Below are 14299 nucleotides of genomic sequence, written 5' to 3'. Positions count from 1 at the left end.
TGGACCCAGGGCCAATGACCGCAACCCTCTGAGCTCTGCCATCCAGCCAGGTCTCAATCCACCTCACTGTCCACTCATCCAACCCACGCTTCCTGAGCTTGCCTCTGAGGCGGTGATGAGAGACAGTGTCAAAAGCCTTGCTGAAGTCCTGGTAGACGACAGTGGAACAATAACATGGAACCATTATCAGCCAGTACTTTATTATTTCTTGCAAAGAAGGCCAGTGATGGTATGGGTTAAGAACTTGATTTTTATTTCTCTTATAAGTAAGAGAAACCTATAGCAATATTTCACAACTTGGGCACAGTGTCTGTTCAGTAGATTAAAAAACATTACTACTCCTGTACTATTGTTCTTCACAGTTATAAAGAAAAAAGTTAATTTAGTAAAAAATACATTAAAGAACTACCATTAAGAGTTAGACTTAAGGTCCCTTTGCCCAGTCTCCCACAGTGCCCTCCTGGTTCCTGACTTGCTGTGATTTATGGATTTCTTGAGATGGAGGCTGCTTCTGGACAATCCTATTTATTTGTCAATGATGAGCCTAGCCTCATAAACCAGTTTAATCACTCCCAGATAAACTTAATACTTTGAGCTCCTACAACATCCTGCCAATGATGCACAACTTTGTTAGTTGTCTGCGAAAAAATATTTCCTTGTTGTTTTAAACCTGCTACTTACTAATTTCACTTGGCTCTCACCAGTTCTTTTACAGGATAGTAACAAAACATTGTGCATCCACCTTCTCCATGCCATTATTTTATATGCTTCTCTGTTACTCTCCCTTAATGATCTCTTTCTTAAGCTGAAGAGTCTTCTACAAAAGTCATTTCATGTCATCATCCTTTTTCTGTACCTTTTTATTTTCAATTAAATGTAAACATTGTTATTGAAACAATGTGGAGCAGAGGGTGTTTAGTTTTGTTTATAGCATACTGTATATCACAGTTTAAAAAGAAGAAAATCCCTGGAGTATTTCTTTGAGCATTAAGAGAGATACTAGATTCACCTTCATAATTTAAGCATAAATTGTGTCTTGTGTTCACTGCAAGGACTCAACATCGTGAGACGTTTAAAAACTACAACGCATACTGAACAGAGAATGAACTTTTAAATTCTAAGAAATTGTATTTTAAGGTTTAACATGCCATCGCGCTTAATAAAAAGAAACTTGAAAGGGATTACAAAGGTCCTTTATAAGATCACAAATCAGACAAAACTGATTACAAGAACTGTCTACTGCAACAACTCTTGAACGTGTTCATTGAAGATACTGTGTACATCCCATAGCCTTCCACTGTATTTCAGGCCATCAGTTCTTGACTCCTGTTGATTTACAAGTGGCTTTAGTATCTAGTAATAGATACTATTTATTGGGAAAACAAGACAACAAAAACATCCCTGTTCTTATAAGCTAGAAGACATACAAAAAATACAGCCACTGTATCATCAGCTTCTTGCTAGTACACCTCTGAACAAACCAGCATATTCTCACAGTACATACATACATTTCTTTCACTCAGTAGCATACTGTGCTCTGAGCAGGACAAAAGAGTGCTCCTGAGATGTTTGAAGTGCTTCTTAGTTACGGATGAAATAACAGTTTGTGAGAACATCTTTAGAGTAAAGAAATAAAAGGACCTGAACGTAAAATCAGCTCTATAAGAAGTAATCACTCCAATAGAAGGCTTCTGACTTTCAGAACTTGTGTCACAGGTACTATAAATTTGTTTGTGCATACAAAATGAAAAAAAAAGGAAAGAATAAAAAAAGGAGCATCTGTGGCTGTAACAACAGCTTTGGATTTCTGAACAAAAGATTTATATATTTCAGCCTCTTCACTTCTGGAAGAAGAAGTATGAAGACCCCCAAAAAGAAGCTCCTTAAGAGGAAAGTGCTCCAAGAATACCAGTAGCCTCCATTTTAAAATAAGTATATAATGCAAAATTACACTGTTTATTTTTGCAGTGCTTTCTAACAAAAAGCAGAAGCAGAAGAAATACTTTACGAAAGCCTACAATAGTCTTTCAAGAAGTCCACCCCAGGCATCCCTTGTACCTAATGGCCCAAACTATGTATACATACACAAAAATAAGTAAGTCTATGCCTGCACTGTTTATAATAGTGAACCAACCTGTGTTTCCATCCTTCTCAGGTTTCAGTACTCCTACTGACTAAAAACAACCAGCAAACAACTTCCAAGCACTTTACTGAAAAAAGACTTTGGCAATAGCATTTTAAAGAGCTAAAATGGCATGAATCATTGCAGTGTGTGTGGACTCAAAGCCCTAACTGAATTCCACAGTATCTGGAAGTTAGAAATAAAAATTCATTCAGACGACAGTAATAACAGAAGCATGTGTCTAAGCAAATGGGTAATTGCACATCCAATTTTGGGGGGACTGGGATAGAGGAGCAAGACACACACAAATTTGCTTTTCCCATGCACTTTTGGGTCAGTCTCAATCCTGTTACTGAAAATGTGCCCCTTGAGATCACAGCTTAGTATAAATTGTGCAAATTCCATATTTTTAATAGTAATTTTTTGAAAGTGAAAATTAATTCCTTAAATCAGATTTTAAACAACCAAAACTGTTAATATATTTAACTTTCCTATTTACTACCATGAAGACTCCTTACGCTTGCCCTAATATGTCCTGGCAGGGATATAAACCTCACACATAGATAAGTAATTCTTATTGCAGACATACAATAGAGTTGGAATAACAGAAACACATAAATGAAAGAAAAGGTTAATTTTAAAATATCTATTCCAGTTCCCTCAGAATAGAGATTTTGGCCTTCAGTCCATTTTTCTCATATCCTGGACAGCCCAGTTTTAGACGTTTCAAATGACAAGGTTCTTAGGACTTTCTGTGGGAGGCTGTTTATGTCTACAAACCTTCCACACAAAAAATTCTCCAGATTAACTTCTATCATATAATAATATAATATGTAAGGCAGCTCGCACCATATCATACCAAAAAGATCCACTTTATTATTTGTAAGTACTAATTTGATTGGCAACTTCAAAGGTAAAAATATTTTCATAATAGCAAGTGTTTAGCCATAGGAAAACTCATTTTTCCAGTTGTCCTGAGGTAAAGAGTAAAAAACCTAGGCAGCATTTACTGCAGCTCTGGCGATTGCCACTAATTAAATTTGCATAAGTAACTAAAAAATGTGTGCAGTTTTTAAAACCCAACTTAATATTTAATTTTTCCAGGGCGAATGGTTCGCTTACAAGAGGCAAGGAACCACACTAACCCCCTGTTGTACCTCCATAATAGCTAACAGCAAAACTGTCAAACCCTCACAAAGAGGGACAATCAGTGTAAGATATCTTTTTTTTGGTACAGCACAGAATATTCATTTAGAAAGAAGCGGCAGAGCCTTACCTTGGCTGAATGTTCCATGGTGACAACCACTTTTGTCTGTGCGCTGGATACCAGGTCCATGGCACCCCCCATGCCTTTCACCATCTTACCCTGAAATTAAATTTTTACAAGTTTAACCTTTTTACTATAAACAAGATAGCTATATTGGCTGCATTGACAGGACACTATATTGACCTTTTTTCTGTATAGAAAGACCACATATTTCACCACTGTCTTCAGACAAAACAGGGCTTCACTTGAGAGCAAGCAGTTGTTCATTGTAAGCTCTCTGTGATGCAAATGGTAGAAGAATAACCGGTGGTACATGGGGCTGATTGTTATGCTTGGTATCCTGGGGTGTAACTTAAATCTAAGTAGTGTCATTGACTTGATGGAAGCCCTAACACAGAGAAGAGATGAATTTAGTTCCAATGGTTCTGACATTATAAAAGCAAAACGTTCATTCTCATGGTGACAGAAATAAACTTTATTCCCTCCAAAGAAATCTTTGCTTATGAAAACGTAGTAACGAGAACATCTGAGCACTCTCAAGCTCTCCACCTGCCAGTTTAGAAAACCATGGCTTGTATCACTGTATCAGCACAAACTGCTCTATTTATTTCAGTCCAGATGTCTTTGGATGCCATTTTGGAAAATGGGTAAATAAATGAATTTGGATCAGTATGCATTTCTGTTTGTCCCCCAAACCAAGTACTGTTTATCACAGCAGCTGTATTATGGCTTGGTGTTCAGCTACCTATATTTTTATTTTCTGTAATGCCTCACCATTCATTGAAATTTGACCCCTGCCTGCTTCTACCACCTTAAAAAAATGCATCTGGTCTTGGAAGGTGAGAAGTCCAGGTGAGAAGTCCAGACTCAGCTCAGTTTGCGGATAAGCAATGACTAAAAGTACAACATTCTACCAGTATGAGCACAGCAGTTATGTTTGGGCAGCTGGCAAACACCAGACCCCAAAAACCAAGCTAGGTTTGGGAGAGACTTGTCTCATTGAGCTGTCAAGCCAGCAACTTAGTGGAAGTCTCTTTAGCATAGTGAAGGGAATATACACAGAAAATGGTATTTTCTTATTGTTTGCAGAATGAAGAATAAATGACCTCTTTCTATATCTGTAAACACCCTTGGTATTTCTCAGATCAGATTAATATTTAATATTAATTACCTGAAACATTTCAGGCTTTGTCTTAACACACTGCTAAATATTTCTTTGTCGATACAAACCTAAAAGGGTTGACAGGATTTACCTCCGCACTTAATTTCCTGGCACTGCTTGTATAATTCTACATCCTATCTTGAAATACAGAGTCCTTACAGAGACTGCAGTGACCTCTCATCAGCCTGCCAGAGGCTCACCAGCAAAATAACGTAGAGTTGCTGAAGCTGAGGCATTATCTTCCCATTAGCTCAAAATATGTTTCCATCAAGGATTATGCTATCAATATATCTATCTATCTGCCCTAATAAAGCCATTAGTTCATTTTCCTGGCTTTTTAATTCTGTTAAATAGTAAAGAGCTGCAGCAACTGGGAAGTTCCTGAAGAAATAAGTACAGATGAAGGACAATGAACATCTGCTGCTGGAGAAGATGTCATACAAGACGGAGACAGGGAATTTCTTCCCTACATGTGTGCAGAAGCAGTAAAATACAAACTGAGAAGGACTTTGGGACCCTTAAAGCAATCCATGTGCTGTTCTTCTTTAGGCAAACATACTCACCCTGGCAAAGCAAATAACTTAAAATATAAACATGGCTAGCTGGAGTTAATGCTTGAGGAATATCCAGAGAATAAGAATCTTGTATTGCTCTTAGGGCATCATCTGTTGAAATTTCACAACTCTAAATTTGAATTAGGATGCTCCACAAAAAAGATTCCCAAAAGACATTTTGTTTTTTTGCCCAAGATAAACATGCAGAACAAAACGGTTCTACCACTTATGGTGGTATATTGCTCATTTATGAACAATGAGCAATTTCTGTTTCCTTCAAATTTTAATAGTACATTTGATTGCACCTGACATAAGCCAGACTGTTTTATTTGAATACTTTGTAAAATGCAGTGGGTCATAGAAAGAAATATTTACACTTACTGGGCACCAATTGCAACAGCCAGCTGTGATGTGAAATCTCTGATAAAGGCTAAGTAGGGCTGATAGCACTGTATACTAGTCGGGACGGCAACTGTACACTCCACTTTTAAAAAGTAGTCTTCACTTTTTTTGTTTGTTTTTCACTGAACAGGCCAAAGTGCAAACAGTATAATTGTTCTCTTTTTGCAACTTGTTAAGACACAAGTGTAATTTTTAAACCTACATTGAGTTGAATTGTTTTAGGCAGCTCATTAAAAAAAATTTCAAACGAGCAGCTCCTGAAGTACACCTGCAGTTTTCCTGCTCCTTCTTAGCACGTTGTCAGGGGCTCAAGGTTTACATGGTTGTACGCTTATTTTAGATGAGCTTTGTAAGCTCCTAAATAAATTAGTGCTGCTAGCTTTAGAAACTGAAAGATTTAGTTCAGTGGCACCGCTTCAAATTACAGTGCTCTATTATAAAAACCCACGTTATCAGTTAGAGCTTGAAGCTAGAAGAAAGTTCTTCAGATTACCTTTGCGCTTTCTGCGAAGTCCAGTATTGGGAATACTTTTTAAAAAGGGTTAGAGAGGACAGAGACAAGCTGGCAGTTTCCTTGCAGCTCTTCTGTTCCCAGAGTTACTGCAAAGGGTTTATGCTGCTGAGAAGAGTGTTACCTCTCTCAGCTCACCTTGTCAGCAGTTTTGGCTAAGTCTCAGTTCCAATATTTTTGGGAGGGTGTGGTCATGCACAGAATGGATTTTTTTTTTTTTTTTTAAGATATTAAGCTTGTCTTCTTTCTTAGAGCTATTTGCAAAAAAGAAAATTACAGAAAAGAGGGATTTCTAATAAAGCCTAGGTATTGTAAAATAAAACGTCATGGTTATAGTGGTGATGGGGTATTTTTCAGAAAATACAAGAGAAGATTATGTATTTTTCACACAGACAAAATAGGATAGGAAAAAGCCCTCAAAAAGGTGAAAGGAAGATTGAAGTACAGCTAACATGATGTATTTCCCTTCTCTTTTGAGGCTCCAGGACTCTTCCAATGGTAGCAATTATGACCTGCAAGGGCTCTGTAGGCTTTGTAGGGAGAGAAAGAGTAAGCTGATATGCTACTGTAGGCTTCATTCCAAGGCAGGTGTCCACAAAATATCACTTCGTATTAAAATAATATCCCATTAAAACCTAAGTTTCAAAGGACAATCTAGGTAACTGCAGGTCCTGTCCTTCCTCACTGTTAAGTTACTACTAAGTCCTACTCAGGTATGTCCTAGGCATTAGACAGACAGCTTCACATTAGTGCTGAGAGATGCACACACTCATTAAACGTAATTAATCTAATTGCCTAATTTGCAGTGCTTCATTCATTATTTTACTGACAATAATTATAAAAAAGGAAATACGTTTCTCATAAAATTTCTTGCAACTTCATGCTGTTCAACTTGGGAGCAAATGCAGACAGTTCAATGTATTCAGTGCAACAGAAATGCTGGAGGTAGCACTTAGCAGACAGTGCATCTGGATTCCAAATGAAGACAAGCCTTGTTCAAAAATCCTCCTCTTTAAGCAAAGGTGTAAATAGCCTGCATTGGGACTCCTTAGAGAAGAAGCTACAATGCTCTGAGGAATCCAGGAACAGGTATGCTTCCTCCCACCATCAGCAATAACCACGTCAAGTCGTCAGAAAACCTGTTGCTTTGGAGCCTTCTGCTTTTAGATTAGATGTTACAAACAAATAAATAAATGAAATAGATAGATCAGCAACATTTCTGCATTCCTCCTGCCATTCAGCTGGCCTCTGCCATAGTTCACTTTCACTGTAGGCATACAAATGACTCGACTGAGGAACATGCAGTTCATCTTATGCTCAGAAAGTCCAAAGTCGTACAAAAAAGATGTACCTTGAATGCCTGTAAAAAATCCTACCATTTAATGTACAGAACTGCATTCCTAACATCTTAGGTTATACTGACCTCTACAGATAGTAAATTAAAAGAATTATTACTAGATTTGATTGGGTTTCCTCATTGTTTCGTTTCAGATAATCTCATTTGATAAAGCTCTAGAATTTTTGTATTGCTTTTCTTTCTTTTCAATTTATTTCACTATTAACACTTTAATCCTTTAAAATTGGCTGCTCCAAGTCAGAGCATTTAAAAGTAAAGGCTGCTGGTTTTAAAATCCAAGGGTTTTTTTTTTTTTCATTTTGTTGTTTTTGGTTTGTTTAAAAAAAAATCCACATTCCAGTGTCCAACAGAACCACCCTCCATACATTACAACAGCCTCTTGATCTGCCCCTTAACTGCATTATCTATCTTAGCTATCAAAATGAATCCTGCACTCCAGCAGCAGAAGGTACAAAGCTACAATTAATTTTCTTGCTCAGAATTTTATTTGTTTCATATTGTTTGTCGAGAACAGAGATATTAAACAAACAGTATCAGCCCAGCATCAACCCAGAGGCTGTGTTAGTCAACTGTTGGTTACTACACTACACTTTGAGCCTCGTGGCAACTACCAGCTTCCTCGGCACCTTCAGATGCATCCTGCCCAGCCTCATGGACTTCTACATGTCCATTTTACTTTAAATAGCTTGTAACTCAATCCTCTTCTATAGTGGGTACTCCCCCAAATTCCGCCACTAGCCACAGAGACGCCACCAGTAAACTCAGGCAAATAAGTTGTTGAGTACCTCAGCCTTTTTCCATGTCCTCATCCAGAAGTATGTTACCCGCTCATTAATGATGTGCTTCACCACATAACTTCCATCTGTAATAATTTTCTACCTAGGGAAATGTTATGTCACAGAAAGCTCATACATTTTACTCTTTCAGATTCTTTGACCTCTAGCTGCAGGGCATCTCCATCATTGGTTCAATGTTTCTTCTGCTGGAACATCATATCAGCAATATCAGTAGTTATGTTATTAATATCACTGAACCCTTAGGAGGTCTCATCCATCACTTTTAATCTTTTTTTTTTCCTCCTGCTCTTAAAAGATGTTGTTTAATGGCTAGGAGATGTTCAGAAATGCAGAAACATTATTAGTTAAAGAAACTACATTAATAGGCCATATCAGGTGCCTTTTTTCCTTTTTATCTGGAGACAGTGTAACTGACTTCAAAAATTGTACTTTACCATGTACAAATCAAAAGACCAGAATTAAATGCTCAAGAAAAATTACATATGTCGTTAAATATAAAGCTATCCAGGTACAAAAGGGACCAAATTCCGCTCAGAAGTCAGGCACTAAAATGCAAGACACAACAGTACTTCACTTTTTTGGTACCTAAACCTTGTTTTTTGATCTCTCCTTTAGACTACAGAAAAGTATTTACTCTGAGCTCTCTGAAGGAAGTGAAATTTCCTTATACTAAAATTTTAAACAAAAGCAACAATTAAAACAAGTAGAACCAATAATAAGGCAAAGCCTCTGGTGTCACAGGGGTGACACTTTCAGAAGTTCTGACGTTTTGCTTTGACCTATGCCCAGCTTCTGCTACGTGTCTCAGCGGCAAACGGAGTCATATATTTTCTATCAGGAAGGTTGTAGAAAAGGAAGCAATATTTCCCAGTATGATGCAGCCACTAGAGAGGCTGCAGAGACTGAGGCGCTTCATAAAACCCTTCTTTAGCAGGGTCCCAAGAAGTCACAGGTAGAAAGGAACTACAAATGAAGCAAATACAGGCAGGGAGAAGTGCAGTCAACTCCCTAATTTTTAAAAACTTGAGTGAGGCAAGTACACTGCCACAGGAGCCAGGACTGTTGTGACCGTCTGTGCTGCTGCTCTGTAAGCATGCACTGAAGCTGTCCTGCTAGCAGCAATTTCTGACAGTAGCTTGAGAGAAACAGGTTGGATAATGTGTCCTTCACTCTTGAAGTGAAATGTGGCTCAATCCAGCAGCTCCCAGCAATCATGGTCACCCATCTTCTCTTGCCTGCTTGCCTGCCTTCCCTCAGTCTCCAGCCCTCCTCCACCATGGCGTCCTCAGCATTTCTATTCCACCCTCCTTGGCCACCCTGCCCCAACTGCACTCAGTTCCCAGGGGCGCCTCAGAAATTTGCCGCCTCCTTCTCCCTCTCCTTTCCCTCGTTTCCTTCTCCAAAGCCCACTTGTCAGTTTGAGAAACACCACAGGGATGAAGTCAAAAAAGCCGTAAGTAGTGTTTAATGAAATAAATCTATCAATAAATGCCTGCATTTAGGAAGAATCTCCTGCATAAGCAAACGAATAGCATGGTTTACTGCATGTGCTTTGAATATTCTCACATTCTTCTCTTAATCATAGGATTTTCCTCTCTATTAGAAATCAGCAGATAAGAGTGAAGACAGGACTGCAATTATTGCAATGAACCTTCCTAGTTCAGGTCACTTTTCAAGAACAAAAGCTCCAGTTAAAGAAAAGCTTTTGGACTCAGTACAGAGGCACTGTGTGAAATCTAATATTAAGTGTGGTCAGATAAAATTACATGGATCTTTGGCATTAAAATCTGTCCATTGATGAATCAGGAATGCCTATTTTCAGACATTCCAGCTTTGTGAGATATCATTATATGTTCCTTTTTGCTAGATTACAAAGGAATACTGTACAGCAGGGACCTGTATTTATCACTTGTTCACTTGTGTATTTTGAAGATGCTTCTCTTGCCCTTTCAATTTACAACAGCAACAATAAAGCAAACAAAGCAATTCTTCCTGCCTAGAATTCAACCTATCCCTGTCTACTTTCTAGTAGGTCTCTCAGAGAGGAGCGTTCAACAGAGCTTTTGCAGGACAAAAAAACAGAGGAAGAAGAAAATCCCAGAGTTAAGTTAGCTTGATTATAAAGGGCAGTTTATAGATATTTTAATATCGTGACTTTCGGTTTGCAAAAGTATAAAGAAACTCAGTCTAAGACAACCCAGCCAAATGAAACACAGAATTTATCTGACAGTTGAAACTGAAAAAAAACTATGGATTAAAATCATCTTGAATTGTGCCTATAAGAAGAATACCTCTAAATTCACAGAGAAGTAAATTATTAGTTGGGTTTACACGGTAATAATTTACTTTTAAATATGTTTTCTAGTCGATCTCAAAAAAGCAATTTGACAGAGAATGCAATGACTCAAAATAATTTTTCTAGACATTATATAAACAAGTACTTAATTTTATGCTTGTGTAAGACCTCATAGCCACCACGAGTTAAAGTAAGGAAGTGCTTTGACAGAAGCAAAGCTACTTCAGCAAGTAAAAGTGAAAAAGAGAAAAGTAGATCTTAAATTGATGTAAAGGAAAAAAACATCCAACCCTACTTCTCGGTGACCTGTATCTGCACTATTGGACTAACACTACAGATTACTTAGATTTATTTATATCTACCATTTGGAAAACTACAGCTTAATAAATGTAACTTTCACACAGTTAGCTATTTAAAATTTGGGTGACACATTTATCACACCTTTGAGATACAGGGCATGTATAAATGAGGCAAACTCCAATTTTAGTACCCAGTTAACTCCTTGAAAACTTTCAAAATCATTCTTTCGCCTTGGTTCAAACAGCAAACCTGGGGTTAAAAACATAGTTATCCCTTATATTTCAAAGTGTTTTCTTCCCCAGTAAAGGCTGATTTCATTATTTTGGATTCTAGTGACAAGTCCTTGTAACCCAAGACAAGAAAATAAGTTCCAAATCAGATTCAGGAGACCAAACTACCCAAAGATTTTAGTACAAATTTGGAATTTGGGTAATGCAAAGCTGACCAGCATTACCTTCATGCACATCACACTTGGACGTTTACAATTTATCTGATTCAAATATAGAGCGCTGTCAAAAGACACAGAGTAGTAAAAGAAGAGCGCATATAGGATCCTAGAGAGATGCAATAGGGGGAACCATTAACTCTCAGGCCCCATTTTTCACAATATTATTCAGCTAACACTGCAAACAGAAAATCATCACAAAAAAGCCAGAATGTCTATCAGTGGGGTCTGAAAAGATCTAACCAGCACTAGTCCCTCTATTCTCAGTTAGGTGACTATAAAAGCAAGTTATTCTGTGATCAGCAGAACCAAGGAAATCCGCTTTTCTTACGGATTTGTGTCATATGCCCCATATTCCAGTCTAGCCATAACCCCTTCACATTCCCTATGATTTCTCTCACGCAGACACCTGCAATATCCCTTCAGATATCCCTTTCTCCCATATCTGCCCTCACAGATCCTATGCCCCTCTCGCGAAAGGTATCTTATGTTCCAGCCACTGCTACGCTGCCTGCATGCCATAGGCCTGTTGGAAGCTTCCCGCAGGCTGTTGCGCTCCACTAAAGCTTTTTCCTCAGACAGGACATGCATTTGGATTTTTTCCTCCTTTATACAGCTCCCAATTTTTAACTACAGCTCATTACCTTGAACCAAACTAAAAAGAATATTTGGATCAGAAGAGATACCTGGAAACAACAAACAGTATTGTAATGTAAGCAGTTATAAATATCCGAAACAAATTGGTAAAACATGTAAAAAACATTTATGCTGTTTAATGTTAAAACCTAAACTGCATTCAAAGAATGGTTAATGCTATCAGCTGCTTAAATAACACTGAGACTAGCTTATATTTCTCTGTTCGAAACCTGTAAAACTATTCATGTTAACTACAATAGTATGACTTCATTCTAGATGTATTTGAAATGGCAATGCTGTGATCCTTTGACAGGAACACTGGGGAAAGAAAGGCAGCCAATCTTTACAGTCTTACAACTTTATAATACCTACGCACTCCTTCACACCTTTTGTCAAGCTCTTGTTCTAGTCACGTAACCATACAAAAGCCGTTGCTTTCTCAAGAAAAAGCATCGTCCTCCGTCCAAAAATGTGACATTTCAAAGACTTACACCCAAGAAGAAGAAAAAATGCTAAACTAGATCATGTTTGGTTCCTCACACATTATGCTTAACATAAGCGTAATTTTAGAGGGCTGACTTCTGATATTTGATTGCTTGGTTCAACGTTATCCAAGAAAAACAGTATTAACCTTAAAGTAGCACCCATCTCTATTTTAATGCTTTGAGCTTCACAACTCCCCTTCTGCTTCAGCCCTTTGCTCCTTTGCCCGACTCTCAGCTTCTCACACATGTATATTATCCTCAGTACAGTGCAGTGACAGAAGTACAAATGTCTACTTACAGGAATCATCCAGTTGGCTAGGTCACCATACTTGGACACCTGCATAGCTCCAAGCATTGTCAGGTCAACATGGCCTCTGGCAACAGAAGCAAAGTGTTTAACTAGCGTATCATGTTCAAGGAACAGCCCACAAATCTTTACAAACTTTTGTTCACACGCTCATCATACCAATGTAAAAATGGTGGTATACCGCAGAGACAGACATTACGTTTCATGCGTGTAGCCATTCTTTTCTCTAGATCTATCACTGATGCAAACTTTTGTCTGCCTATTGAGCCTCAAAATGTTATTTTTGTCAGGTTTTGGTTAACTGCATGCACAGTCAACCAACTCTGAACTCATATTTTTATAAGTGCACTTCTTCACATATTTATATGCACTCATTATCTTTTCAGAGCCATTATGATTTAGTGTTTGTTTGCATCCAACCTCCTTCCCAAAAAACAAACAAAAAACAGGTGCAGACGGTGAATTAACATTAGCGGGGTGGAATGAGGACTGCAGTTGCAGGCTGAGGAACGAGAATATACAGTGTGCAAGTATAGAGTAGATACTTGGAAATGACCAAAACGTATTTGTTAAAACATAGTTATAAATGTGTTTATATATGGCCAGGCAGTGCTAGACGCGAACATCAGTATGGTATCTATTAGTTACAGTGTATTTCAATTTCCAACAGCCAGACCTAATTCTCTGTAAGCCACCACTGAGCAAGTCCATGATTATTTTACAGGTGTTAAATGCTCATCACATTTCGAAGAATTACTAATGAGTTCAGTCACGGGCTCAGTTCATTCTTTTCAAATTTCCAAAGATATGGGTTTATGTTGTTACGCACCCTCTTATCATTGCAAATGATTCATCACTAGAGAAATAGGAAGAACCTGGAAGAACAGTCACTGTCTCCTTTCCTGTAAAAGAAATAAGCTATTGTTTGTATATATTTTGTGTCTTTTACAAATACAGTCACAGCTATTAAGCAGAAGGAAAGGATTTTTTTTTTTTAACTAATTCCTTTGGATTTTGCACAACTATGGACTTGATTACACTTCTTAATCAATCATAATGAACTGTGGAGTAGTTTATGTGACAGTTTTTATCACAGCATTGCCCATTGTTAAACCACCAACAGCACCAGGCAAGACATCATTGAGGCCAGAGGTTAAGCAATCCCTGTGGACTTCAGCTTTCTCTTCTAGCCACAGGAAAAGTGAGGGATAATCGCTTTTGGAAGAGAAAAAAGAGCATCTTCAAGAGACAGAAGGGTTGCAAGGAAAAGAGAGCAGATCAGATGCTACGTAGTCTAGTCTGAGAATGATATAGAAAACAGAAAAATAAACAAAGGAAGAGCAGACTAAATCTGTCATTAAAGTGCACAAGAAAATGTGCTTCTTTGTGCTGTACTGTTCTTTGCATGGTTCTTGGGTCAAGTAATGGGGCACACAAAACTTCAGCCAGTGCCTAGTGCATAAATCACATGGAAGGGTCTGATTTTGACTCCATTCAGAGCCCTCTCTTTCCTCCCCTGCCAGTTCTTTGAATCAGCCTGCGCAACAACCATCTATAGAGAGTGCCTGTGGAAATGTGTAAGAAGCACAACCACGGGTAGAATGAGCAGCCAGGCATGACAAACTGGAGAGAAAAGAGACCATACTGCAAGATGACAC

The 14299-nt window shown here is 38.1% G+C and overlaps 1 protein-coding gene across 1 annotated transcript in view; it reads right to left on the bottom strand.

The window, feature by feature from the left end:
* LOC138064565 (succinyl-CoA:3-ketoacid coenzyme A transferase 1, mitochondrial-like) overlaps positions 1–14299 on the bottom strand; it is a 77788-nt gene that overhangs the window by 12823 nt on the left and 50666 nt on the right. The window contains exons 12-14 of the mRNA XM_068927786.1: positions 13471–13543; positions 12633–12708; positions 3399–3488 (exon numbers count right to left, since the gene is read on the bottom strand). Coding sequence (XP_068783887.1) covers positions 3399–3488; positions 12633–12708; positions 13471–13543 — 239 coding nt within the window. The remainder of the gene's footprint in view (positions 1–3398; positions 3489–12632; positions 12709–13470; positions 13544–14299) is intronic.

This window comes from Struthio camelus, chromosome Z (genome assembly GCF_040807025.1).
Source record: "Struthio camelus isolate bStrCam1 chromosome Z, bStrCam1.hap1, whole genome shotgun sequence".
Lineage (NCBI taxonomy): Eukaryota > Metazoa > Chordata > Aves > Struthioniformes > Struthionidae > Struthio > Struthio camelus.
Note: the sequence above shows the minus strand (reverse complement) of the source record. Positions and strands in the feature narration are given on the sequence as shown.